The following is a 26,967-nucleotide window of genomic DNA, read 5'->3' on the forward strand; positions in this document are numbered from 1 at the left end:
ATTAAATGGTGTTTCTCTCTTTGTCAGTCTTAAGCCTGATTCATTGGACATAATATTTTTTCCACAGAATTTGATGATTTGTGTGATAACTTAAAAAGTCAGAGATTATTTTTGCTGCTAACAAGAGCTATTCTACAAGACTGTAACTATCTTTGCTAAGAGATACTAGGATTCCCTTAGGCAATGCAAATATGCTGTCTAAGCAGCTTTCAGAGTCTATGTTATAGAGAAATACAAGTTTAAACACTGCATTTTACTATCTAGTATATATTATAGCCAGACAATTGAAAGCTATCAGAATTCCTGCATCTGCTATTTCTTGGCCAACTTGTGACAGTCACCGTGGACACCTAAAATGTTCAGCATCAAAAGCTTACCTTGAGTTTTCACCGGATCAGATATTTGGCTTGGGTCACTTAGTCCATATGCATTAGCTGCCCTCACAAGGAATAGATAAATTGCATTAGGTTTTAGCCCTTTAACTGCAAAACTCTCTGTTCTCACATTTTCAGCTACAGTTTGCCAGCTGCTACCAGATGCATGGCTAAGGATAAAACACACACAACAGCAGGTTAGCACTTGCTTTTTTTACAACATCTTATATATGAGTTTAAGCACAGTAAGATCACATGAGACTTATGTACCTGAAGGCCTCAATTATGTAAGAGGTTGGTGTTGCACCTGAATTCAAATTGGGTTGCCATGACAATGTTACTGTATTCCTGCTGACATCTGTAACTTCGGGTTTTGATGGAGCGCTAGGAATCAAGTTTGGGTCAGTGGGTCTCGGTGGCTGCACTGGGACTCCAAACTCTAACAAAGGAGAGAGAAATGCTGAGTGTAGGCAGGAAGCAGCTGCTAAGCTAACTGCTGTTCACATCTGCACAGGCAATTTATGACACGAGTCAGGTAACTTCCACATCTCAATTTATGATTTGCCTTCATGTATTTTCTCCATGCAGAGGAAACTCTAATTGATTTACCTTGGACCTCTATGTATGCGCTCCATGTAGCTTCGCCACTTGGGGTTGAAGCAATGCAGGTGTACCGACCAGTGTCACCCAGCTGAGTGAGAAAAGAGAAGAATAAATATTTGAAACAACCAGGCACTCAGTGGGCTAGAAAAGCAGTTACAGCTGTCCATGTTCCCCCATGAATGTGGATAAACGTATTAGGCTGCAAAAAATTCAAACCAGAAATTTATTCCATTAGAAGTTACGACTTCATGCTTTGCAAAATGAAAATGAATAGTCATTTATGAGCATCCCTTAAAGAATTGGTAAAGCTGCATATTCTAATTTAATGTTAACTATTCTGTATTGAACAAATGGAAGGCCAATTCTTATAGCATTTATTCCTTACCCTGCAGAGGTCCTAACAAATAAATTGAGAAGGAACTCAGATGACAAGACCTCATGCAACTGTCAACCTTATGCCTAAATAATGCCCAGGGGTTTGTCTGGACTGCAGCACTGGAGAGAATGTTATCCTTCAAATAAAGCTTAAATATTGCACAGGGCCTTGTACATTTGGGGTTCCCTGTGTTAGCATAAATTACACTCTACAGCAAACCCAAAAAGGAATCTCCGTATGCTATTCTCATTGAGTTCTGAATGTTGGATTATTTGTCCATATGTGACTTAATCCCATTTTGAAGGAGTTTCTTTCCCTTCCCCTCAAAAGAAATGCTATCCTCCTAAAGTCCCAGCCTTAGCAGATGAGCTGAACGGAAACAATAATCAGAGTTTCAAACTCGAAGCCAGTGTAACTTGTAATTGGTAACAGGGCAACTCTGGGGAACAGAGTAAAGTGATATATCCATCCTAATGTTTAAAAATCACTATACTTTAAACCACGGAAAAGATAGCAGAGAATAGCCATTATGATAAAACAACACTATCAAACACTTTACAGCATGCAAAGCATAACCAGCAATACTGACCAGGTACCTGCTATAATTCCCTAAGGAAGCTAGATATTTGACAGGTGGTTAACTATTCTGACCTATGTTTATGCTGTCAAGTAAGTATGTTTAAACTTTAAAAATAGTTTTAAGAAAGTTGTGTACATGGCTCTTTCACTGCAGTATGCTGAACAAAAGGTTTATATATATAAACATTTGAAATAATAGATCATTTCATCTATTAGTACTAAAGCCCAAATAATTTATGGATTCCTCTTACTGAAATATAAGGCTTACTTTCCCCTTCATGTTTTAAGTATGAAATAATTCCCTTAATTAATACCTCCTAAAGGCATTTTTCCTTATGCAATCTCAAATAATGTGCCTTGGGCAGAATAAGCCAAGGTGTAAAGCATGAAGTACGAAATATTTGAAAGCATTTAAGTATCAAATGTTTTAATACATTTATTTAACATTTCATTAATTCTAAATGTAGGATTTACTACATCAAAAGTGCCTGGAGGTGAAAAAACAAAGTGAAACTAGTAAGAAGAAAACCTGTTTGCCAGTTCAAGCTACCTTGGCATATCGGATCTGTAACGCTCCTGTCTCCAACTGCTTGATGCGAGAATCCTGGGTAGAAATGAGGATTCCATCCTTTTTCCAGAGGATAGTGGGCATTAAAGTGCCTGTGGCCACGCAGTTCAGTACTAAAGTACCATCTACGGCTACAGTTTGATTCACAGGACCCTGTCGAATGACGGGGGGAGGCCGGTCTGCAATCACTGCCAGAAGAAACAACAGGAAAGAGATTTCTGCAACTGGAAGCAATTTCCTAATCATCTAAGCAACAGCAGTTGCTCGAGGCTCTGAAACAAACTAAAGATAATTAAACAAGTAATTAAAGTTCGAGGCATGCGTTATGCAGGCCAGGGTGCATTAAAATGATGCACAACAGCATTTTAAAATGATACACAGCACCATTTTCAAAAAGTAAAGAAGCATTACATATTCCAGTGTCTTTATAAAGTGATGATGGAATGAGAAAGGACTTCCCAATTTCTTTTTCAAGGCACAGATTACACCTTGTTCCTCTTCTACCATTGTAGCAGGTCACTATATAATGGAATTTATAATTTCAGCATTCAAAGACACAGAAAAAGGAGGTAGGCACGAAGGCAATAATGTGATGAATACACACTTCCTAAAAAGATTTATTATGTAGCATCAACTCATTTTTGTGCTATTTCCTAATGGGGAGATGCGTAGCAGTAGGGTAAACACGAAACTAAAGAACAGGACCATATCAAAAATGTTCAACTAAGAAATATTTTCCGGTAGTTTCTGACTCTCAGTGTCTTGATGACTTAATCTGTTACCATGACTTCAAAGTCACAAAGAGAATCCCACAGTGTGTTGGCATCAATTTTAATGCATCTTTCACACAATGAAAATTAAATGTTATTGATGGGTTATTTAATAAAAAGGTATGAAGCAGCCTCAGCATTCACAGAAAAAAGGCGGCTTTCTTCTCCATTATCCAATGGATAACGAAAAAAAAAAAAGAGGAAAAAGCTATCCTATTGTGTTTCAGTGACCTCCTCTACCTGTACTGTCCAACATGACATGGACTGATGATCTGAAAATAGCCATGCAAATTAAAAACTGGTTTGGTAGCTGAAATATAAATCTGAAGTTCATGAGCATCATATATTTCTAAATTACTTTTCGTAACAACAGACAGGGTGTTAGTATTGCTTTTCTTGGCTAAACTCCCACTCCCGTAATTTCATTTGCATGTTCAAATGACACTCTGTTTCCAACTGCATGATTCATCCTTTACTTCTTGTCCCAACCTGTTGCAATGCATTGCAATATACTGTAAGGCCTGTAGCATCTTTCTCCGCAGAGACAGTCAAAACAAGCTCACTTAGAGTTTATATTTGACTTTGACAAGTTTGTGAAGAGCTCTGCAGTTGCCAGTGGGAAGAGGCTGACTGATCACGGCTTTACAGGAGAAATCTAATGCCACTGAAATCCTTGGCTAACATAAGTGCCACTAAAATTGATGGCAACTTCTACTACTTTTAGAAATACCAGGGAATCATTCTGCATATCCTGCCTTCACTTCTACAGAGATATTAAAAAAAAAAAGTATTTTCCCAGGACATTATACAAAGCAACTACCTATCAGATCAACCCAGAGCATACAGTCACAGTAAAGGAAATATATTTACATTAATTTGCTTTTACTGAGTTCAGATAGTATAGGACATTAACAAAAATCCTCTTAATTTGCTTATTTCCTATTTTAAATTTACATCTCCTCTCGCCATGGCCTCCTCCCCAGTGAAAAATGGATAAAAGTGGATTAAGAACTGTGGCTTACCACTTGTGAGAAACCAGAGAGCATGCAGTCCTACTTCTCTAAACAATCCAGTTGGTGTAAATAAACAAGTTTATTCTCTAGGTTCACTGTGTGTTTCGAGTACTGCATTATTTCTATTATTTTATATAGGATAAAGGCCTAGTTTAGAGACACTTCTCTCCCTTCACAAGTCTCTCCACAAACGGCACTTATTCTCTTTCTCTTTAAGTGCTAAGATTAGTATTTTTCTTGTGTATGGTTGCCATTAAAATATGAAGCATTTCTGATAACTGGCAAATTGGCCTCACATCAGCATATATTACTGCTTGCAGTCATGCTCCCTGTAGCTTTTTCATCTTATTTTTTTCTTCCCCAACTGGTTCTAAAAAAGAATGTGCAATAATATTCATTTGTATGTTATTCTACTGACTTCCACACAGGTTGAGTTTTTTTCCTTGGTATACTGCAATATTAAAAAATAAGGGAAAAACAGGTAAATGGGGATGCTAAGGAAATGGACACACAATGATAAGGATAAAGATCTAGGCCACAAGCAATTTGAAAGTAGATTAAATCTAGTGGGAAAAGCTTAAAAAAAAAAAAGCCTGATAAATTAACAGATCTGACAAAAATAAACAGAACATACTTACTAAATGCAAAATGGAAATATAGTGTTACACAATATCCAACATGTTAAACCCGCGTCAGAGCTAGCCAAACCAGGACTTTCATGTTTAAAGACACATGCTATCCACATTTATGCAAAGCAGATTTCAAAGTAGTGTCGTGTCATCCCACTGCTGTGGGATATAACAGATGATAAAATAAAGGTATAATTACCATCAGTAACTTCCAAGTAGGCTTTTGTTATGATACTTCCTGCAACATTTAAAGTCTGGCAGATGTAGTACCCAACATCAGATCTCTGGACATTGGTGATAGTGAGGTCTCCTGTCTGGGAAACTGAGAATCGGCTGGATGACTGAGGGGGTTGGTATGAGAAAAGCAGATTCTACAAGATGTATAGGAAAAAAAGTGGGGGAAAAGGGTTAATTAAATTCAAACATCAATAATCTTAACTTTAACATATCTAAACAAATTCATTTTTTCATGTTACACATAAAACATTCTGCTCTTCCTATCTTAAACATGTCTATACCACAATGTACATAGCTTTAACAGAATTGCTTGTGATAAAATGGGTGCAGATATGCACATATGATTGTGTAAGTCTTTCAGGATTCCTCTAACACCTCTATGGTCAATAGAGTCTCTATTCAAAGTTCAACAGGCAGTAGCAAAGATCTATTATGAACATATACCATAATGGTGCAAGCAAGTGTGGTGAACCCAAGTAATTTACTTTAGCATCCTTTAGATCTTATTCCTTGGCATTCTATTTATTCCACTTAAATGCAGATGCTGGTTTACCTTCCTAAGAAGCAGTTTTATAAATAGAGATGCTGTTCAGGTATCTCTAATCAGTGTTTGTGTTCTATTATTAGCCTTATAATACAGAACTAAATCCTATGCCAGTTTCTACTTAGGCAGTTTTGGTGTGAAGCGCCTAGTGTTTATCAACAGTGGTCAAAAATAAGATTTGCAATCAAAATAACACAAGTCCTTTACATTAAATACTGCTCCCAGATTTCTATTTCTGGTTGAACAATTTATGAACAGGAATACTTCAAGGTCACAGAGGCTATATTTTTTCCTCTCTCCTTCTTGCCTAACTACATCTTCATTTCCAAAAATCACCCAAAGGAATGGGACACAACATCCTCCTATCTACTTCAGTTTTAGCAAATTCTATTCATTGACCTCCTCCTCCTCCAGTTCCCACAATCATCACAAGTGGCCACTACTCAGCAGTCAAAAATAAGCCAGAAAAAATATGAACTAGACCATACTTTGGGGAAAAATAAATAAAATCCAGGTCACTCAAAAATACAAACGTAATACACTGGTATACTTACACCACTTAAGATTATCCTCTAATTAGTCTAGTTGTACTTAGGTATTTAGACAGGTATTTAGACAGAAATGTTGCAATGGAGTAAAGAAGCCAGTTTTTAAGTGTTCTCAATTTCTCTGGCCTATTGTTTTGGAACACAAAAGCACCCTGCCATATGCTATCGCACCATTCATTCTTTCATTCACAGGAAAACCAGAATCCCATATTCCTTCTTTCCTTCCAATAAAGAATACTTTGTGTCACATCCCTCCTTCAAAAGATGACTCTGTAAGAAAACCATGATTCTCTTGCTGTGCTATATTGTGTTTTACCCACTGGCTTTCAAGATCCTCTACAAAGGAGCTGAAAATAATTTTCCCTCCCATTCAAATAACAAAACTGGGAGAAAAAGTGACCTATTCAGGTATGAACCCAGGACAACCTGTCAGCCAACTGAGTGGGAAAGCAGATCTCCTTAGCCCCAAATTAGAGTCCTGCAGTGATGCAGATCAATACGGCAAACGGTTTAGTTTGCCAAATGCAAACACACGGCAAACTAACAGCCGCACTATGAACCCAGAGTCAAACTTTCTAGAAATTTGGGAGTGTTTAGGAGTTCAAACAAACTTTAGCATTAGTCATCTCCTCATCTCTCAAAAGTTGTCCCTGTTAGGTGAAAAAGATTGTCGTAGTAGTGAAACAAGGAATGTTTCTAGCTGTTTCATCACCTAGCATGCATGTGACTTAGAAGAAGAGAAGAAACATCCAGCATCTCCAAGCTCTAGACCTATTTTCCACATCTTTAAATCAATAATTACAATATTTTTCTCTCACATGGTATCATCTCTTTAAGAAACTGCCAGGAAGAAGGGACACAGAAAGACTGTTTTACCTGACTTCCCTCTCTCCGCCAAAAGATGGCTGGCTGAGGGTTTCCAGTTGCTTCACACTGGAAAGTCACTGTTCTCCCCAGTGCAGCTACCTGATCTCGAGGCTTTACAACAAACTGTGGAGGCTCTGAAAGGAAAATGCCCAATAAATCAATCAATCAATCAATCAATCAATCACAGTACTATCAGACTATTTGAAAGCACATTTTGCCTACTGATCTTAAATAATGTAAAACAGATGAGTTAAATTAATAGGGAGACACATCATTCTCTAACAGCCACAGCATCACTCAGATCATCTTTTCTGTTGCTGGACCTCCCAGTTAAAACTGTGCATCATATGCTTTTATTACTGACCACTTACACAAGGAAGTAAGCCCCACTGACTTACTGAGACAACTCGCAGAGCAACAGTCACCGATACAAACAAATTTGTTACAATTTGGCTTTTAAAGCAGGAACACAACCACAAGTCCGAGTGGGGAAATCTTTGAGGGACAACTGGCCCCCAGGCCATGCTTTGTCAAGGGCTGTAATAAACGCTGTTGAGTAACTATGAATCCAGGCTTACACGCACAAGTGTCATCATCTATGATTTAGGAAAGCCGAGGAGAAAAAAAACCCTTAAGTGCTTATATAAGAGACTCTTGATGTTCTTGGGATCTCAAAAAATTTAAAGTCAAAAGCCTTAGAAATTTTAACCGTTTTTAATCATTTTTACCGTTTTAACAAATTTTAACCATTTAAACTCTTCAGACCAATTACTGAAAAGGAATGAATTTAAAGGAACAGCAGAGCTAAATGTCTCCATCATTTACATAGGGAAGGGCATGTTCAAACAAAATATATATGCAAATGAAGGCAAATTTGAAACATCTGCTTAGCCTAACATTATAAATACTGCCAGCTTTGTCCAAACTGTTTGATTTATACAGGATTCAACAACCTCTTCAGCCGGTAGTAAATGGAATGTCAAAAAATCATGTCAGTCACATTAAAAAAAAATCATCATAGATGACAGCATCAGATATCTTGATGGGGCTGCATAGAAAAAGCCTAGCTTGTTTTATAGGCTGCTAGCTCTCACTTCTGTAAAACTGTGCATTAAATGAAATTCCATTTACTTGTTCATTTCCGATGCTGTCTGATCATCTGTCCAAAACTAATTATGCTCCCTCTCTTCTTTGGGTTGAGAATAAAAGGTATATTTTTAAACTGACTTTAATAATGTTTTTAGTGTCTTGTTTTTTATTTTATTCTTCTTTCAGACATTTCTGTATTTACAAGATTTTCCTTTAAAAAGAGTGTGAATCATGTAATTTAAAGCTATCACTCAATGTGTTTTATAAACATCAAGTAACAGTGGCTTAATCTATAATGAATTCAGTAACACTCAAAGTCCTTCCTAAAAAGAATGCTTTCAGTGCTCCTGTGGGCACTTTCAGTTACCTGTTTCTCTTGCCATGTGTTCCTGTTCCCTACTGAGTTAATTTTAGAGTATATTCTTCCTACAACCATCTTGCTTTGGAAGGAGTTTTTAAAGCCCAACATATTATTCACTTTTGGATGCAAATGCTACCTTTCCTAGAACTTCCTTGGATAAGAAACTATGCAAAGTGAAGGTGAGATTGACCAACAGTAATCATCTGACTTAAAAACATTTAGTTCTGAAACATTCAATCAGTACCTCAGGGGAAGATGTGGGAAGACTTTGACATGGCAGCATGTCAAAAATTAGAATGGAAGCTGACACTGTTGGGGGTTTGCCACAGGGTTGTGAAGTATGATGGGGAAAATGGAGATGAGGGTGAAGCACCTTTGTTATGCTGTTGGATTCTAATGACAAGAATAAATTTAGCATATAGTTAAATTTAGGGCATGGCTGGCTCTAGTATGTGACACAATGCCACACTAAATGGAACTGAGGGTTTCTAAATCCTGAGCTAGTGCATAGGATGTATAAGGCTTCAGATTTCACTGAACTTAAGAATGAATACAGTTGTAAGAAGATTAAAATGGTTCTGCCCACTGGAGAAATAGCTTAACGCTTGTGATTCTAGGACCTGAAGATGACCATTCAGGGACTACTGAACACCCAAAAAATGAGGGTAAATTCAGTCTTCCAGGTAATCATGGCAGAATTTATAAAATGTAGATAGGTATATGTTTCTCTAGATATTATTCTAAGTATGGATTTACCATGCATATTTTTCTAAATATGCATGCACATTATGCATACGTAGATTATTCTAAATCTATTTAAGATTAAGATAAACAATAAAAATCCTATTAGCTTCAATGTCAGAAGAATTAAACTAGGGTAAATTGAAACTCTGTTATAAAATTCCATTCAGTGCACTGTACTGGAAACATTTTCACTGCCTTTTTGTTTTAACTTCTATTTGCTTTCACATTTCGGCTCCTAAACATGTGGTATGTGAGGCATAAATGGTAAAAGATGCTGAAATAATAATACACTTAAGGAAAGAAGAACTTCTATCTTTGAGACCTTAAACAAAAAGAATTAAATGTACAGAACACTTTCGAAGTTCAACTAATACAGTCAATGAAGAAAGAAGACATTAGGATTTGACTTATTACATCATGTAGAAACAGAAAGTTAGCAACCCATTACCTTTCTTTGCCATTAAGTTACCCATACTTCATGCAGAATTTATTCTGTGCGATGTGTCTTGTCAATAACAAGTAAAAGATGGGAGCTGACTGATTGAAGGACATGGAAGGGGATGGATGGGAAGGGGAGGAGAAGTTCCCGTCACAGTGATACGATGACTAGAAGATGGCCAATAAAATTTCAACTTACCAGACACAACTAAAAACAAAAACAAAACAAAAAGAAAACATGGAATAAATAAAATTGAATAGACATGAAACAAAGCAAAGAATAAAGCAAAATTAAAATAAAATAAAAAAGGACCCTTGATAAGGACCTTAGAAAGCACACACATAATCCGATACATGAAAAATAAGTTTAAAATGTTGAATCACATATTTGTTATTTGATTTTTAAGCAGAAGTCTCTATACAATTCTGAAAGTAAGGTGTAGAGGTAAATGGTAACAGACTGAAATAATGGTCAGGCAACATGGATTCTACACTAAGTCTTTCCAATGAACTGTTGTGTAATCTCTGTAGCCTTGAATAAAGGTGGGTTTTTTTTTCATATTATCATTATTTCACTGTATCAAGAGCCTTCCATGGTAAAATTAACTTGAAATCTCCAGTAAACATCAATCTACAACATTGCTGAAATACAACAGTGGCATTTACGCCCTTTCTAAAGCATACAAACACCTACAAATGGAAAATACTTGTCTAATAGCTATCACAAAGTAAGATTATTAAAAAGTTAAAATATGCTGAGGTATTTAGCCCACACACTTCTTTAACATAAGATTGCTGTATCAAGGTCACAATGCTCACTGTTAAACTGCAAATGCAAACAAAACCACAACTAAAATTAATCTGAAAAGATTTTTAACCCTTTTCTTCCTCCCTCATTCCCAACCTCAATTTCACGGAAGTATTCAAAACCAGAGATTTATTACGAAATATTAGATTGTTCAGTATAAAATTGCCAGTGCTATATTATCTAATATTAAATAAGTTTCCAACCAGAGTTGAAAATCTTCATAAACTTCGAAACAGCACAGATCCTGGCAGGCTAACTTTGCTTATAAAAAAAAGGCATGTTATAAAGCATTCCAACTACATATCACTAACTGAAAGAACAGGCTGCAAGTAAAAATGTAAGAATCATGCATTTCAAAAATATATACAGATACTGTAAAAAAAAGTCAATAAAAAAGTAGTTTGTATAATTACAGTAAAAGTAATATATATATATATTAAAAAAACATGTTACAAATAAGCCTGTCGACACTTTGGTCTTATCACTTTATATTGAGAGTTAACTGTTCAGCAGTGTACAAACTTTCATGTCAAGTAGGTAAGCACCTGCAATACACAATCCTCTGATTAAAAACATGGAGTAAATTAATAATATCCCATCTGCCAGCATTCATTAGGCATGAGGAATACTGGCTTACTGTTCAAATAAATACAGCGGACTCCAGGTGTATTATGAAAATGAAGCAGAAAGAGAATCAGATATATGACTGGAATTTGGATCATGTTGAAGCCAAGAACCTGAAACCGAATGCACCAAAACCAGATCACATAGAGAATTTGGGTTTTATGTTATTAAAGACATTCCTTAGGAAATACTCCCAAAGAAAAGAAGTTGAAATTACTATTTTTCAAAGATCTAAGTTTCAATTTTAAGGACGTATTCCGGATGTGCATTAGCCTTCTTTATGTGTGTGGGTTTAGTATTTCTCAAAGAGAAAAATCGGTGTGCGTTATTCTGTTCAGATTATCTGCAAGTCTATGATTTGCAAGAGGAGTGGCCAAGAAATGACACACAAGAATTCCTGAGAGAAATATGCTCATCCTCAAGACTCAGCTCCTAGCTACTCTTGATTGTGCCTAAGTAGATTATACAGCAACCATTAGTTTTTAACTGAAAAGCTCTCTACTAAGCTTGCAATCACAGTTTGACCTCTGCCTGAATTAGAAATGCTTCTCCATAAAACACAACTCGTATTCTACATGAAATAGCCTGATAAGAGAGTTAATGGGATGCAATTCTTGCACAGAGGAAGTAACTCTGAATTACTCATTTTCCTTTACTCAATAGTGCCAAAAGGAGAAAAGTTCAGCCTTCCTGGTAGCAATGCAAATCTTCCTAAGCCTTCTTACTGATATCTCACTTGGAAATGCCTAACAGATAGAAATCTGTCTTGGTTGCTCAATTAAATTTCTACAAATTAAATTAACTTTTAAGTGCTGAATTTCCACCTTTCTTTTTACCAGATGGTTTTTACCTTCAGTAGTAGGTCAAAAAAACCCTGTCAAGAAAATGTATTTTTTTTTGCCCACCTGTAAAAACAGAGGGGATATTGATACATGAAAGTAAATCCCTGCAGAAACAGGGCATCAAATCTGTGGCAACTGCAAAGGGTGAAATTTCATAGAAGAATTAAAACAGTTCTGTCAGAGGGACATCATGTGGTTTAAAAGAACAATAATAGCAACAACTACAACAAGCATCACTTTCTTTCTTTGATTTACATCCTACTGAAATCCATGGTTACTAAAACTGAGAAGTAAATGACTTCTCTATTGTGGCACATTTTATTTGTCAGCACTTTCAATTATAAAGTAAATTAATTTTCCCTGTGTTTATCATGGCTTTTCACATGGCAGCTAGGGGGAATAACCTATTTGTAAAGACAGGAAGTTAGCATGTAAAACCACAAATACCAAAGGAATAATACTTTTGACTTCCAAATAACTTCCTTGACGTGAGGTTTTTCAGGGAAGACGTGTCCAGTCACTGAACGAAAACCAAAAGGAAGTGACTTCCAGACTACTGATGTGATCTTTTAAAGCCTTATTCTTGCCAGAAATCCTATCAGCCTCACTGGGACTATTGGTGTCATTAAATCCACTCGCAGGAGTAGGATTTTGCAGTTTTAGGACTTAAACTACAGACCAGTATAGTTGCCAGATGTCAATGGAGCAACTATTGTATGACAGATTTAGTATTGTAGGGTCATAGGATAATCAGGTTGGAAGCAACCTTGGAGGTTTCTAGTCCAACCTTCTGCTCAAACAGGTTCAGCTATGGGGTCAGATCTGGTTACCTAGGGCTTGAAATCTTCCAAGGACTGAAAACGCACAGCTTCTCTGGGCAACCTGCAACACTGCTTGACCGTCCACTTAGTGAACAAATTTCTCCCCATATCCAGCCTTGATCTCCCTTGTTTCAACTTAAATCCATTGCCTCTTGTTCTCCCATCACGGACTGTGATGACCCTGGGTCTCATCTTATCAGCAACCTTCCCAGGTATTGGGGCTGCTGTTATGGTCCACCCCCAAAACCACTTCTTCTACATGCTGTGCAAGCACTATTCACTCAGCCTTTCCTCACAGGTATGTATGAGACCTCAACATGCTGTGTGTAATACCTAAATCTCAAAATAACACATTTTGTAATTCTTCACACACAGGTGAATGCCAGTGTTGATCTAGTGTTTTTCTCAAACTCATCTATTTCCTCATATTTAGAATTAAGTATTACAAAGTTGTGTCTATTTCTTACTCTGATAATGGACAACCTATTAACTTCAAGTGCCTCGTTCTTGAAAGCTGTGGCAGTAATTATCTATCTCAATGAAAGTAAAATTACAGACATTTTCATTCATTTGTACTAATAAGGTACTTCTGAAATGCTGAGATCCAAGGTGGTACTTAATTACTAAACAGTATTTTGTTCTGCTTATTAAATACCCATCAATTATTGCTCTATTACTATTTATGAGTATCTTCCATGCATTCAGAAGATATCTTGTTATTTAGCTGACACAAACTGAATACTTCTGACTTAAGTTCAACGTGTTTCAGTTTTGATTATTTAAATGAGAATCGCCATGTCTTCAAGGACTACTTGACATGTACAGAGGCTATTAAAAAGGAAGCAAGAAAGTGTAATTCTATACCAGAGAAATGAAACCATCCCAATCTTCAGATCAATAATTACAGACAACAATCAAGCTCATATACAATCTCTTTAGCTTCTGTATATATCCTTGGTCATATGGCTAATCTAGGAAATGGCAGTCACAATGAAATTTAGACTGCTTTCAAATAACTTTGTGATACCTTAGTCCCAGTTCAAGTGAAAGATATCAGAGGCTGAATGTGCCTGTAGAAACAAACTGGTAGGAGATGGGCTGCAAGTATGAGCCTATGTGCTAGAAATGACAACGGAGTTCAGAAGCATACATTTCTGACATGGTTGGCCAGGTAGAGGCTAGACAGAGATAGCATTGAGATAGGTACATTATCTCTCATGGAACACTGCAGTTCAACAGAATGGCTGACACTCAGTTGTTTATAATTTTGGTGTGAAACAAGTGGGTGAGAAACCCACCGCTTCTAACCTCTGTCTGAAATGAGTGGGTACAGAAGATTTGGGTACTAGAGTTAAACACACAGGAAACATGAGAGTCTGAGTACGTTTAGCAATCTGCTCAAACTCTTACTGCTCACTCCTTAAAAAAAATAAAGGCATTGGAACAATTTCATTTTCTGATCCCTCCCCTATTTCCAAGCAAAAACTAAAGCTGCCAACCTCTTCTGTTCATAAATATGCTTCATTCCCAAGCTTGCTGAACTCTGAAATCTAATTAACAACTTTTTACCTTCAACTATCTGAGCAAGGACCACTGAATGTCTTTCTGCAACATGACTACCAGTTATTTATGTTGGCGTTTTGCAGAAACTGACATTAAAGGAGAATGTTTGAGACAATGTGCCATGTTTCACTTTCTGTCTAGTGATTTGTAGGCTATTTGTTCTTATCAAAGCAATCTGGAACACCCAATATCCTTGATATGCACATCTCTCTGCAGTCATTTGTGGAAAGTTTCACTTTCTACAGAGGCATAAACAAAGGCCAAAATGTCTTGTTCTGAGAAAATATAAATGCTGCCATTCAGCTGTTTCCTGGCTTCAACCTGTGAAAAATATGGGAAAATAACACCAGGTACATTACAAAAGAACTAGGGTGTATCACTTTTCATCCTCATTGGTCTGTTTTCAGCTGTCACTTCTTGAGGTCTACATACATACATAAGTAACTGTTAAAATTCACATTCATCTAAGACCAGACTTGGACACCCTTACCCACCGTGAATGCCTTCACATACATAGTCCCAAAGCACCAAGCATGATACAGTGCAGTACAAACTCCTGAGGAAAGATCTTACAGTCTGGCGCCAAGCCCTCCCCAGCCATTCAGTTCAGGCAAAATGTTTACATAAGATTTTTGGTGTTTCAAATAAAAAGCGATGACTTGTAATTCCAAACCCCCAGCATGGCGGTGATCCTGGTTTATTACATTTATGATGACTGGAAGAATTCTGTTTTGGATTGCTGCTGATGCATCAGATAAGCACTTCTTAAGTTTAAAAGAACAAGTGACTACAGTAACTACTAACCAAAGGCAAGAAGACAGAAATCTAACTGATCGGAAGAGAAACAAACTAATTGTTTTCTACAATGGTGCTGTAAGTAAGAGAATGTAATTAAGAAAGCAGGCAGTTGACTATTAGGAAACATAGTTCTAAAAGTAAGATCATCTTTAGGAAATGTGGAAACCTAGAAACCCGTAGCAATGATTCAGGTTCATAAACAGAACAAACACGTAACATCACAACACATGCAGTGTGGCAGTTCAACGTCATCAACTTCAGAATCCATTTTAAAGATCAACCTAAAGTCAAGAATTCAAAATCAAGGATTCACCCTCCTGCAGCAAGCAGGAAGGTAACTGTTCTCAGCTCTGCACCAGGAGCAAGAAGCCATTTGTTTCAACGGTGGCATTAAAATGTCACTAAGCTCTTTGGTGGTTTAAACTCCACCCTCTGCTGACAAGCAGCACAAGATCTGTGCATCAATCAAACCTCCTGTTTGGGTGCTTTCCTGTTTTCAGGAGCTATCAAATGGCATTGACCCCTGGCTGTTCTGAGTTTTAATTTGGGCTGAGAGGTGTTTCCCTCCCCAGCCCTAATTGATGGGGCTGAGCAGTAAAATCCCGCTTGATCTCAGCTGTGTCTCTGTCATGTAACTATATTATCTTGATGTCTGCTTCACAGCAGGCTAATGAATCTTCCTTTTAAAACATTTAAAAGGGCTACACAAGCATGTGTATGTTTGTATATGCATGGCGGGGAGGAACCTACTGCAGTAATTTCTGGAAAGAAAACAGTGTGTAAAATGCACTCACATGAGATTTTTTGATTTGCAACTGATTTTCCTGATACCAGCTACAAAATAAGAAAGTCAATGAAGATTTATATGATAAAAATAAAAAATGTGGAAATAGACTTTGCAGTGTGGTTTGAGAAGGTAGCACTTCTCAGGTTAACACATGTAGTATGCAGTTTCAAATGGTTATCAATCCCGTAGTCACTGCCTTGAGGTGACAAGAGAAATCTGAAATCTGGGGGTTAGAAGACAGCAAGAGGGAGAGAGGGATTTAAAGTCTTCCAGAAATTCATCCCCTAGTCTCAACTCCCCCTTCCTTGTTCTAGGTTCTCCTAAACCAGCCTATAAACAACATACAATTTAGAGAGCACACTTAAGACAAGCCTAATTCCATCTATTTAAAAACTCAAATAATGCAGTAAACTGTGGAGTACTGTTTCCCAGGCTCCTCTTTTCAGAGAAGAGTTGTCTTCCCCTGTGTTTAAAAAGCACAGAGGTAACTTTGGGCACTGCTGCAATCTCAGTAGTCGTGGCCACAAATATTTACACTAAAACCTTTTAAAAGAGTGAAAAAAGATAGATGAATTTTAAATTAGGATGTGCAGAAGTACAAGAAGATTATGATAGCTGCATACTACTTGGAGAATTGTTAGGAGCTTCCTACTGCATTTTTTGACTTACAGTAAAAGTTAGTTGAGCTGAAAAGAAAACTGAGTGGGATTTTTTTCCCAGCTGTTTATGATAGCAGTTTTCTTGGAAAGAAGTACTTGAAATCCATAGCAAACTTCTTATTGCAAGTTAAAGCTCTTTGTGAAAAGTGGCCAAAGCCCTATGATCAATGGATACCAAACACCTACTAAAAATGGAAAGACAATAAATCTCCACAGCGCAGTAACTTTTGACCATTAAAAAATGTTATTTTGGGCATGCAACACTCTGTAAGGAATACTGTCAAATGTAACAGATACTATCTCAAAAGAAATCTGGACTTCTTTTTATGGGGACACCACAGCCCCCACAGAGAGACAACCCAAGTCTACATATGGGACACTAATACCTGACCTTATTTTTTAATAATGTTATCAGGAAGTTAATGGTGATATATTAATGAATTTTAATTATAGGCAGCAAAAACTTACAACATGTAAGAATTTTATACAAGATGGAATTATCCACAAGGGACAGGGGAGGTTCACGTTGGATATAAGGAGGAAGCTCTTTACTGTGAGGATGGTGAGGCACTAGAACAGGTTGCTCAAAGAAGTGGTGAATGCTCCACCCTTGGCAGTGTTCAAGGCCAGTTTGGACAGAGTCTTGGGAGCCATGATCTAGTGTGAGACATCCCTGCCCATGGCAGGGGGCTGGAACTGGATGATCTTAAGGTCCTTTCCAACTCAAACCATTCTATGATTCTATGACAGGGAATTTTGACTGTGATGGAGGTAGAAAAGGAAACAAGTTGCTTAAGGAAATAAAAAACAATGTGCAAAAATAAAATAAACTAAACAAACAAAACCAAAACCAACAGAAAAACCAAAACCTAAAAAAACCCCAAAAAATCAGGGACGCTCAGCCTGATTTTCACAGAGTGAAGCAGAAAAGACAATAATGCTAATAAAAACTGCCGGTAGGTTGAAACAAAAGTATTGCTGCTGCTCTCATGGTCCAAAGATGTTAGCAAACATGTTCTGAGGTTTAGTCTTTAGCTAGGTCAGTTACATTCTTCAAGGAAAAAAAATCTGTTAAGGTCTGAGCACCCAAGAACTCTGAAGGAAAAGGTACAGAAAAGGCCATTGGACCTTGCTGGTGAAAGGCCTGATCACAACCGAACTTTCAGGTGACTTTTTCCTCTGTACCAAGAGCCAGGTATTAATGTCCTACCTTAACTGTGCCAAAAGAGAGAGTGTATATTTAATCTAAGGAGATAAAAGTCCTAAGTGGGCTCTCATTATGCCGCTGAAAGATGCAAAGAGAACAGAATCCGCTTCAATGCTGTGTTTAAAGAGCACAGGGCATTTACAAGAACAAGAAAAGTAGCCTCAGATCCACCCATCCAGCTTTGTCTTTTTTCCTCAACCTTCTCATCCTATTCCATATTTAAACAGGAAAAAAAATTTCACCCAAACTTGGGGAATTATGTATGGTCAAAGGGACAAGAGGAGCATGCAGATACCTCCTGCAGCAAATAATGTGAGCATACTTGATATATAGCAGTTTAACTAGAAGAAGCTGTATGTTCTGGAATATACAGCTGGAATATTCTGATACTGTGCCTTCTAGGTAATCTAGTTTGTATATAAAGACTGCAAGATACTTTATTACCAGTTCTGGAGTGTTATTCAGCACCTAATAATAAAATATTTTAGTGTTCAAGCAAAACGTAATTCATAGTAACAAAATGTACTCAAAACAGCTTATCAAATAGTGTTTGAATCCACTGTTATCCTAAGTCAGCATTTTTTGGATCAAGAAGCAATTCAGAGATGACAGACTTTAATGATGCACGTAAATTAACAAAAATAAGAGAGTACACTATAGTCACTGTATAGTCCTTAAGAATATCACTTTTAGGCTATAAATAAGGCAAAAATAAAGTGTGCATTGCCTTTTTATGGATGTTTAATATAATTTAATAAAGCCTAAGTTTATTTCAGAATGAACATAAAGCAGAAGTCCTGTTTACTGAAGAACCAATGAAAATTATTATTCCTTGCACTCTATTTAATTTTACACATAAAAGGGAAAATCTGCAAACTCAACAACTTGCAGTAAAACTCTACTTTGTCTATTCCAAACCCAGAATTATTGAAATGTTATCTTTAGACCAGCAGTCACAAAATAAAGTCTGCAACAGTGAAACCTGATGCAAAACTAATTGATTTTCTCCTCAGCCATGGGATGAAGGAAATCGCAGGCACTAGGAAACAGTCTTCAGATTTTCTTTGCTACTTTTTAATTGAGTGCTCAAGTCTGCTCCACAAATCGACCCCCTATGATTCTCTGCAGCGAGTGATTAAAAGGTAGAGTTTTTAAGAACTTTACAGTAAATGAAACGCTTTCAGCAGGAGAAAGCCTCCAGCTTCCATTTATTTTGGTAGTAAGGTTTCTCCAAATTATTTTGTCTCCTTCTGTTCCACTTGCTCAGAAACATCTGTCCCAAGTCTCTGTTTCAAAGTACTACATTGCAGGAAGGAATCTCCAAAGTTTTTAAGCATTATTTCCCTGTAAGCAATTGCTGTCAATGCTGTGAGACTCCATGGAAAAAATAAAACTCAATTAAAAAACCCAAACCTTAAACATCATAGAAGCAGTTATTTATCAAAATACATTACATGGCTTCGAAGCAACTGTAAATCACCTTTTTTTTTGCTGAAATGTTTACTGATTCCTTCTTTTACCTGTATTTTAGAAATGCTTCACGAATCTTAGTGTTTGTCACTTGCATCAGTAGAACACGCACCTTCAGGGCACTAACCTCTTCTTCAAAGGGTTTTCTCAGTTCCTTCTGATTAACTTTTAAGATTTATATTCTTTCACCAGAAATAGGTGGCGGTCAAACTCCTCAGATCTTTGATAGGAATCTGAAGTGCTGTCATAGTTTACAGCAGTCATTAAGGGGAAAGGGCTGTCTCTTTAAGCTATACAAATCACAAGAGATGCTTTCCCTCATTCATCCTGCCAAAAGTTTATTAATTAAAAAAACTCCTGAAGTTCAAAGGACAATCGCTATTCTTCCTTCCTCTTTCACAGGGACTGAAGACAGAATATGGCCTAAAATTAGTTCTTTCAAAAGGAGAACCACTGACTTAAAGAGAGACCATGTAGACAAGTTCAGATTTAAATCCAAATCCTAGTTTTAAAATTCAAGTGGTTAAATTCACCCATGATACTGTGAGGCATTCACTGCAACACATAATAACCACCGTACACCTCAATCACATTTTTGTAATCCCATCAAAATCTGAATTTTGTCTTTGTTATTTTAATGTAGGTAGCTCAAATGCCTATAAAGCGATTACACTTACAGACAACTTATAATGTATACCAGCAGTCTGACACAGTGGAAACATTTACATGGTATCTGACAGATAAAAGAGCAAATCCTATTCCTTTCCATTCTGGGTGGTTTTCTTAGCCCTACCCAGGAGCCTTATCAAATTGATGTCTTTTACGGCATGCCTTGAAGCTACTTTGTACAAAGAGGGGGTGGAAGGAGGAAGAGGAAATTCCAGACCTGAAGCATGTGCCACCTTTTCAGATTAGAATTCCTTGTCAGTTGACTAGCAGAGCAAAATCAGAGCCAGAAGTCACTTATCAAAAGTTCTGCTCTCTATCTACCTTGCAGACAAGCTCTGTTAATCCAAAAATAAATGACAACGTATGCTAAAAACCTTGGTATCAAAGATCACCACTGTAAAATATGAATGGGCCAGCGTAATCTCCATAGGAATTCTTCTTTTTCCTTGCCAAACTGATAACACTGAAAGTGTTAGTGCCTTTGAATAGCAAAATTAACATTTTACAGTTCAGTCACTGCTGCTGGATGCTTAGATGCATCAGGCTTGGCACTGTGACAAGTACTGCGAGCTCTGCCAGAGCCACCGCTTGATGAAAATGAGTTAAAAAAGAACTCATAGTTCATAGAATAAAGCTCATTTCAGCAGAAATTATAAACCTATTATAAAATCAGATGTTAAAAAGCCTAATTAAATACTGCAAATGGGAGTGAAGCAAACGGAAGTAGAGTAAAATACGGAAAACTCTGGTTGCTAGATCTACTGAAAAGCATTTTTATGATTAAATGTGGAATTCTCAGATTCCTGGAGAAGCCCTACTTCTATCTGCATTCATGGCAAAACTAATTCCCTTTTAGAAGTGAAGTTCTGAGGAATACATTTCTTGTAATTCTGTGTGCCTTAGGAACATGGGCTTCAATGTTATATGTAATAATGAAATTATTATTATTTCTGTAGTCGTGCTTCAAGGTATAAAACTAAGTAAATAACATAATAGAAGTCTTAAAAAAAACCCATGAAAAGCATTTTGCATATATATTAAATACATATAGAAAAAATATAGCTGAATTGCTTAGAGCCAGAGCGAGGAAGAAATCCACTAGTTCTAGAGATGCACTTTTGGTCATTGTTTCCCTGTTCTGGAGCTCATCAGCTACTTGTTAAAATACAATGTACTGGTAAAATATAATGTGGGCTTAGTAAAAGACTAAGTGAAGGGTTCAGATTTCTGTGGCAACACAGGACTCCACATTTGCTTTAAGAATTTGACTAGAAATCACAATAAAAATACAGCATCTGTACCTCACATACAAAATACTTATGCTCCCGAAAGTTAGGAGTCTACATAAAGGAAAATAGTGGTTCCAAGAATCTGCAATGCTGGTGTCATGAGCAGGAAGAACACTGAAATGAAACTGACATTCCCTCCCCTCTTTGGAATCTTCTACAGTTAGAATCCTGTATTAAAAAGCTGAACTATCAGGGTTGACAGTTCCTAGTCCATGAACACAGATTAGGCCCATTCACTGAGCTCAGAGGCAGTCTTCCTGAGACACAGAGCACTGCAGGGCATGCACTATGCACTCCAATGTCTGCTAGATCAAGGAGGGGCAGAGCTGACCTAGAGGTAATCATACTGTCAGATCCAGGGCAGCTCTCTGCTGAGAAACCAGGCTAACTATCCACCTCACTTCATCAACACATGCCTGACACCTGGGTATCTCAATTAGCCTGGTGTTTCACACTCCACCTTTTAATACCCTAGATAACCCTGTACAGTGCAGAACACACATGTCAATCACAGCACTCGAGGCCTGAAAAATAAGGAGTATAGAAGAGGATATGCCCTCTTCTCAGCCGTGCTACTAACCCTAATGCCTGAGGGTCCCCAAGCGCACTGCTTACAGCTCTTTCTGCTGCATGCCATGTTGCATTCAGTGCAGCAGTTCCACTGTGCAGACACTTGGCAGAGATGACTGCCCCTTTCCTAACACGGATATGCAACTTCTGCAGTTACCATCAATAACTCTTACACTCTTTCTTCAGCTTGTAGTCTGGCATGAAAACACCACAGTCTATTGCTCAGATACTGAGGGGGGAAAACCCCACAGCAAACCCCACGAAACCCCTTGAAAATCCAAACTCAAAACCAAGCTAAAAAGCTAAACTCCCCACTTTGTCCTTCGCTGAATTTAACAAGTGGGAGCTGTAACTTCTGAGGCCATGATTTGCAACACAGCCCTCTGTTTACAATATGTAACCAAAATAACTCTATTTGGCCTAGCAGAACGTACATTTATTAAACCCTACAGTCAACAGAGCATGTGGCCAAAAGTACAGTGTTTTAATAGGGAAATAGGTGGCGAGAGGAGGGAAGAAGAGCAGGAGGAGGAAAAAAGAAGGAAAAATGTGAACAAATCTCAATGTAAAGTGCATGTTTTCTAGAGAAGTCTGGGATTTTTTCCCCCTTCCCATAATACTAGGTCTCCTGGATACTCTAATAAATGGATTTTGATAATAATTTACTGCATTACCAACTACAAATTGGCCTTACACATTACAGTTTCTCACATCAATCCCTTCTATGAAGACATTAGTACAGACAAATGGCTCAGGAGGTAATTTATTCACAGTGGGAAACAAATTATCCCGTAACAATATCTGCAGAGCAAAGTCGTCACAATGTAAATATCTACTGTGTTAAACAAGCACTTAAAAAAAGAATCTTGCTGAATCAAGACTTAGGTTGTGATTGTGTTCCTTAAAAGTACCACTTAATTATCAAAATTAGAAATATCTAACTGTAGATCACTAATATCTACACGTGTCATTTTATATCTATAGTAGCACCGTTAACCTAAATGAGATTACAAGAATGTGTTTGCTTATTATTTTGAAGAGTACTGCAAAAGACTAGGGCTGCCAGTATCTTATATCTAGAAATGTAACTGTTCAAACAGTCATAAAGCAAATTTTCTTAAAACTAACATTTTACAAGATGGAGTTGATACAAGACGTCATCTTCAGAACAAATAACCATTTAAAAATAATTCACCCTTTCTTTTGAATAAACTGCGATTACTTTTAATCTTTTAGTCTAAAACCCTGAGCATAAGAGCTGGTTGTTTTGCAAACGTAAGGTATCATTTTTGATGTATAAACAGGGTGGTGACTAACAAAGCAGAGCATCTCAAAATTCTTGGGTTTATGAGAGCTTCAACTCTCAAGCTATTTTCCTAACAGCTACAGATGTTAGGAACACCAAGTGTTTCTGGTGGAAAAAGCAGAGCAGGTTAAGGACAAGACCTTTCCTGTTACAGTAAATGTGTCAAAACAGAGTCCTGTTACCAAATAAAATATTTCTAAGCCTATACTTTCCCAGAACTCCATAATAACTAATACCCACTGAACAGAGAAAAGGACAGAAGGACCATCAGTCCTTAGAAAAAAGCATGAGGATGACATCATTGCCTGTCTGCAAGCCAGGAAAGGAAGAGAGGGATTATCTGAATAGTGAACATCTGGATGGTGTATATAAAGGCAATGAAAGATTTTTATACAGATTAGTTCACTAAGTTCCACTGAATTTTTATCTTACAGAGAAACAGTAGTGCTATGATATGCTTCTATAACGAAAAAGCAACAGGAATGCTAGTGGTTTGGGTTAATGAATTAAAAGATACACAAAGAGATTTATTATTCACTGTCTCTTTTTTTAATTTTTTAAATTGAAAAAAAATGCCAGATACTTGAACTTATAACTCTCCCTTTTCAAGTTAAAACAATGTAGCTTGCTAACGCTGGTGTTCTTCTTTCCATTTGGGTTTTAGATCCAAAGATCGCAATTGATACTATTCTGATCACACTGAAGTTCAAAACATGTTCAGTTCCCCATCCCTGTTCTATAAAGACTTCTTACAAAAAATCTTATATACGAAGGGATTCAATTTCTTAAGTATACAACTCAAGCAAAATTCATATTTTCACATATATTTTTACCACACAGCATAGAGTTTCTGCATAAGTCATAACTCTAATAGTTTTGTACAGACTTCGCTAGTGGCATATAGCAATTCTATAAAAGTTACCAGGCAGAAAAGTCAACTTTATTCTATATTGGAGTACTATGCAAGGAAACATTCTTACCTTGAACTGTCAGAGTTGCTGATGCTTCAGCTTTTCCAACCATATTTTCTGCAACACAAGTATACGAGCCCATGTCTCCTGCCATAACTTTCCGGATTTTCAAGGTATGATCATCACGGATTTCATATCTTTAAATATACATAGTCATAAACAGTGAATAGGAAAAACAGAACTTTACAATTTCTGTAAAGGGTAAAAATATGGTGGATTTTCTCTCGTATTTTAATTCTTACATTTGCCTTAGAAATAAAAATATGTATAAATCCTCATAAATTAATAATGTAAAGATAACATTTTAAAAGCAAAATATAAATAATTGAAAACATTACTCTAATTTCTTTTGCAATGTGAGCCAGTTTTTTGGATGTCTGTACAATTTCATTTATAAAAAATCATAAAGCTGTAATGCATGACTTTTTAATTGTTAGAACAAGTAAATGCAATAACAGTTATTTTTCTTCCTACAGTTTTTCCATCTGAATGAAGGATTTTTTTAATATGGTTGAAAAGATAGTATTGTTCTCAAGAAGATCAGAACTGCTTGAAAGTCAAGATAAACCCCAATTCATTCAATTTCTTTTGAAAAGACCAATGTAGCCTTTTACCATTTCTTCTCCATCACTTTTTTTCTCTTCTTTGTGTGATGCAGTCAATGTGTTTATGTGTTTCTTATACTAAAACCTCTATAGTTTTATTAAAGACATAGACTAGATTAACAGGAAGTGGGAATGGGATGACCGGAGCCAACTGTTACAGGATTTCTTCTTTCAAGCTCCTCCCTTAACAGGTTTTCAATTGACAACTGGGAATTCAAAATAAATTATCTATCTATCTATCTATCTATCATAGACTGTATTTCTTTTAATAAGGTCTTTTACATTTTGGCCTGAATTAGAGCAATGACAGGGGAAACTTAGTAACAAGAACATGTAAAATCAAGGCAGCTATCTATATGACCAGACCACACTTTATATCAGTTATGATTCCACTATGTATGTCCTGACATTGCAATCTAATTCACTATTTGTTATGTATTCTCCAAAACTTTTAGTAATTACAAAAGACTCTTCAGGTGACAAATCAATCTGTATCAGATACTACAGACTGAACTCCATTATATTTTGCTATATTTATCTAAGTGTTGTTAAAACAAAAGCTTGAGAACAAGCCATTCTTAAGTTTCAGTTTAAACTGCAACTTCAGTAAAGCTCAATGGTAATGAGAAATGTCTTACTAGATGAAGCCAGGCCTTCTCCATTCAAGAAGAATGCTAGCTGTCCATGTTGAATGGCTACATTATATACCAAGCTAGACGTCATAAAAAAGGGTAACTCCATGTACTGCACCTTGCTTTTGGTAATTCCCCGTCATCTTTCCTCCATCTTACTGTAGGGACTGGGTCACCTCTTGCCTCACACTTAAACTCTGCACTGTCATCCACAGTTACAGCCAAATTACTTGGTCTCTTCACAAAAGACGGTCTCTCTAAAAGGAAAGGAAAGAAGAGATTAGTCCAGCAGTTGAGCCTGTATTGCAATTTCCCCTGAACTGTGGCTGTTAGAGTAAGGGAAGCAGTGTGATGAATCTGATGGAGGTGCCTCTGCCGCTGCTCTTTTTGCTCCCGGCGCCAGGCAGAAGATCCATGGCCCTGCAGATGGCCAGCACTATGAAACTCAGCACAGGAGGAAGATGCTCTTAACAGTGGCTCACGATCCAGGTGCACTCTTGTGTATCGTTGTCACAACTAATACAGCTAAAGCAAAACAACCTACACAGAAAATTTAAATACATATCGACTCTCAGGTAGAAGCAGAACTGTTGCAAGGACCCATACAATGACCACTCATCTGGTGCACTGCTTCTAAAAGACCGAAGGCACAAACCAAATGTCTTACTGAAGGTTTTGACGCAATTGTGCCTCTAAATTTGAAGGCAAGTAAGGCCCAGCACAGTATCTCTGCAAGGATGCTTGTAGGTGTCAGCAGCAGGTAGTGTTCAATGCAATCATTTCCAATGCTACATTAGAAAGACAACATTTTCTTTCACTAGCACACATAAGATCAAACAAACCAACAGAGCCCACAATGTCCTCTCTATAATTTTTATTCATAAAAACTGGTATTGTCCCTGGCTTACACTGTAGGACATGGATGACCCAAGTCCTGGCTCACCAGAGTCAGATTAATTGCTGCATCCTTTTTCTCAGGCTTTCTGAAATAAAACAGTATCTCAGTCCAGGCTGTGCTATTCTGGGAACCTCACTACTAGATGGAAATTTCAGGAAAGGGATAGATACATTCTTCCACCTGTAACAGGGTTCAAAGCTTTATGGTGCCGGGCTTTTCATAGTTTCATAGTTCCACAGCAGGCTGGAGTCCAGTGAGGTTTACACATGCACAAGGAAGATAAGCGTTTAACAATTTCTGGAACACTCCAGGAAGGATTATGCACCTAGAAAGGCAGCACCAGATGACAACAGGATGTCCATAAAAGAACTGGGAAGGTTTAACAGGAGAGTGCTTGGCATGTTCCTTTACCCAAGGCAGATGACCTTTTCTGCCTCTAAACCTGTGAAAGCTCTGAGGGAGTTGAGAAAGTAGTTGCATGTTTTGACTTCTATGTATTGAAGATATAAATATCATCTTGGAACTGGAAGAGTCTAAAGCCATTGGCACAATCAGGGAAGTGTGAAAACCAAAAAATACATCACAGATTTCTCACAGAAGTACAAAAAACATCATACAGAAGGATAGAGACAATCCCATATTCTTAATGCCTCACATTTGTGTTTGAAAAAGGTGGTTCTGAATATTATTTTGACTTTGCAGATAAAG

At 37.1% G+C, this 26,967-nt stretch overlaps 1 protein-coding gene across 1 annotated transcript in view; it reads right to left on the reverse strand.

The window, feature by feature from the left end:
• ROBO1 (roundabout guidance receptor 1) overlaps positions 1 to 26,967 on the reverse strand; it is a gene marked incomplete at both ends in the record, with an annotated part of 515,624 nt that overhangs the window by 53,343 nt on the left and 435,314 nt on the right. The window contains 8 exons of the mRNA XM_080612700.1: positions 378 to 544; positions 645 to 813; positions 984 to 1,065; positions 2,483 to 2,688; positions 5,112 to 5,283; positions 7,118 to 7,242; positions 24,134 to 24,261; positions 25,480 to 25,618. Coding sequence (XP_080468826.1) covers positions 378 to 544; positions 645 to 813; positions 984 to 1,065; positions 2,483 to 2,688; positions 5,112 to 5,283; positions 7,118 to 7,242; positions 24,134 to 24,261; positions 25,480 to 25,618 — 1,188 coding nt within the window. The remainder of the gene's footprint in view (positions 1 to 377; positions 545 to 644; positions 814 to 983; positions 1,066 to 2,482; positions 2,689 to 5,111; positions 5,284 to 7,117; positions 7,243 to 24,133; positions 24,262 to 25,479; positions 25,619 to 26,967) is intronic.

Source organism: Psittacula echo (assembly GCF_963264785.1).
Source record: "Psittacula echo genome assembly, chromosome: 3".
In the NCBI taxonomy this organism is placed as follows: domain Eukaryota; kingdom Metazoa; phylum Chordata; class Aves; order Psittaciformes; family Psittacidae; genus Psittacula; species Psittacula echo.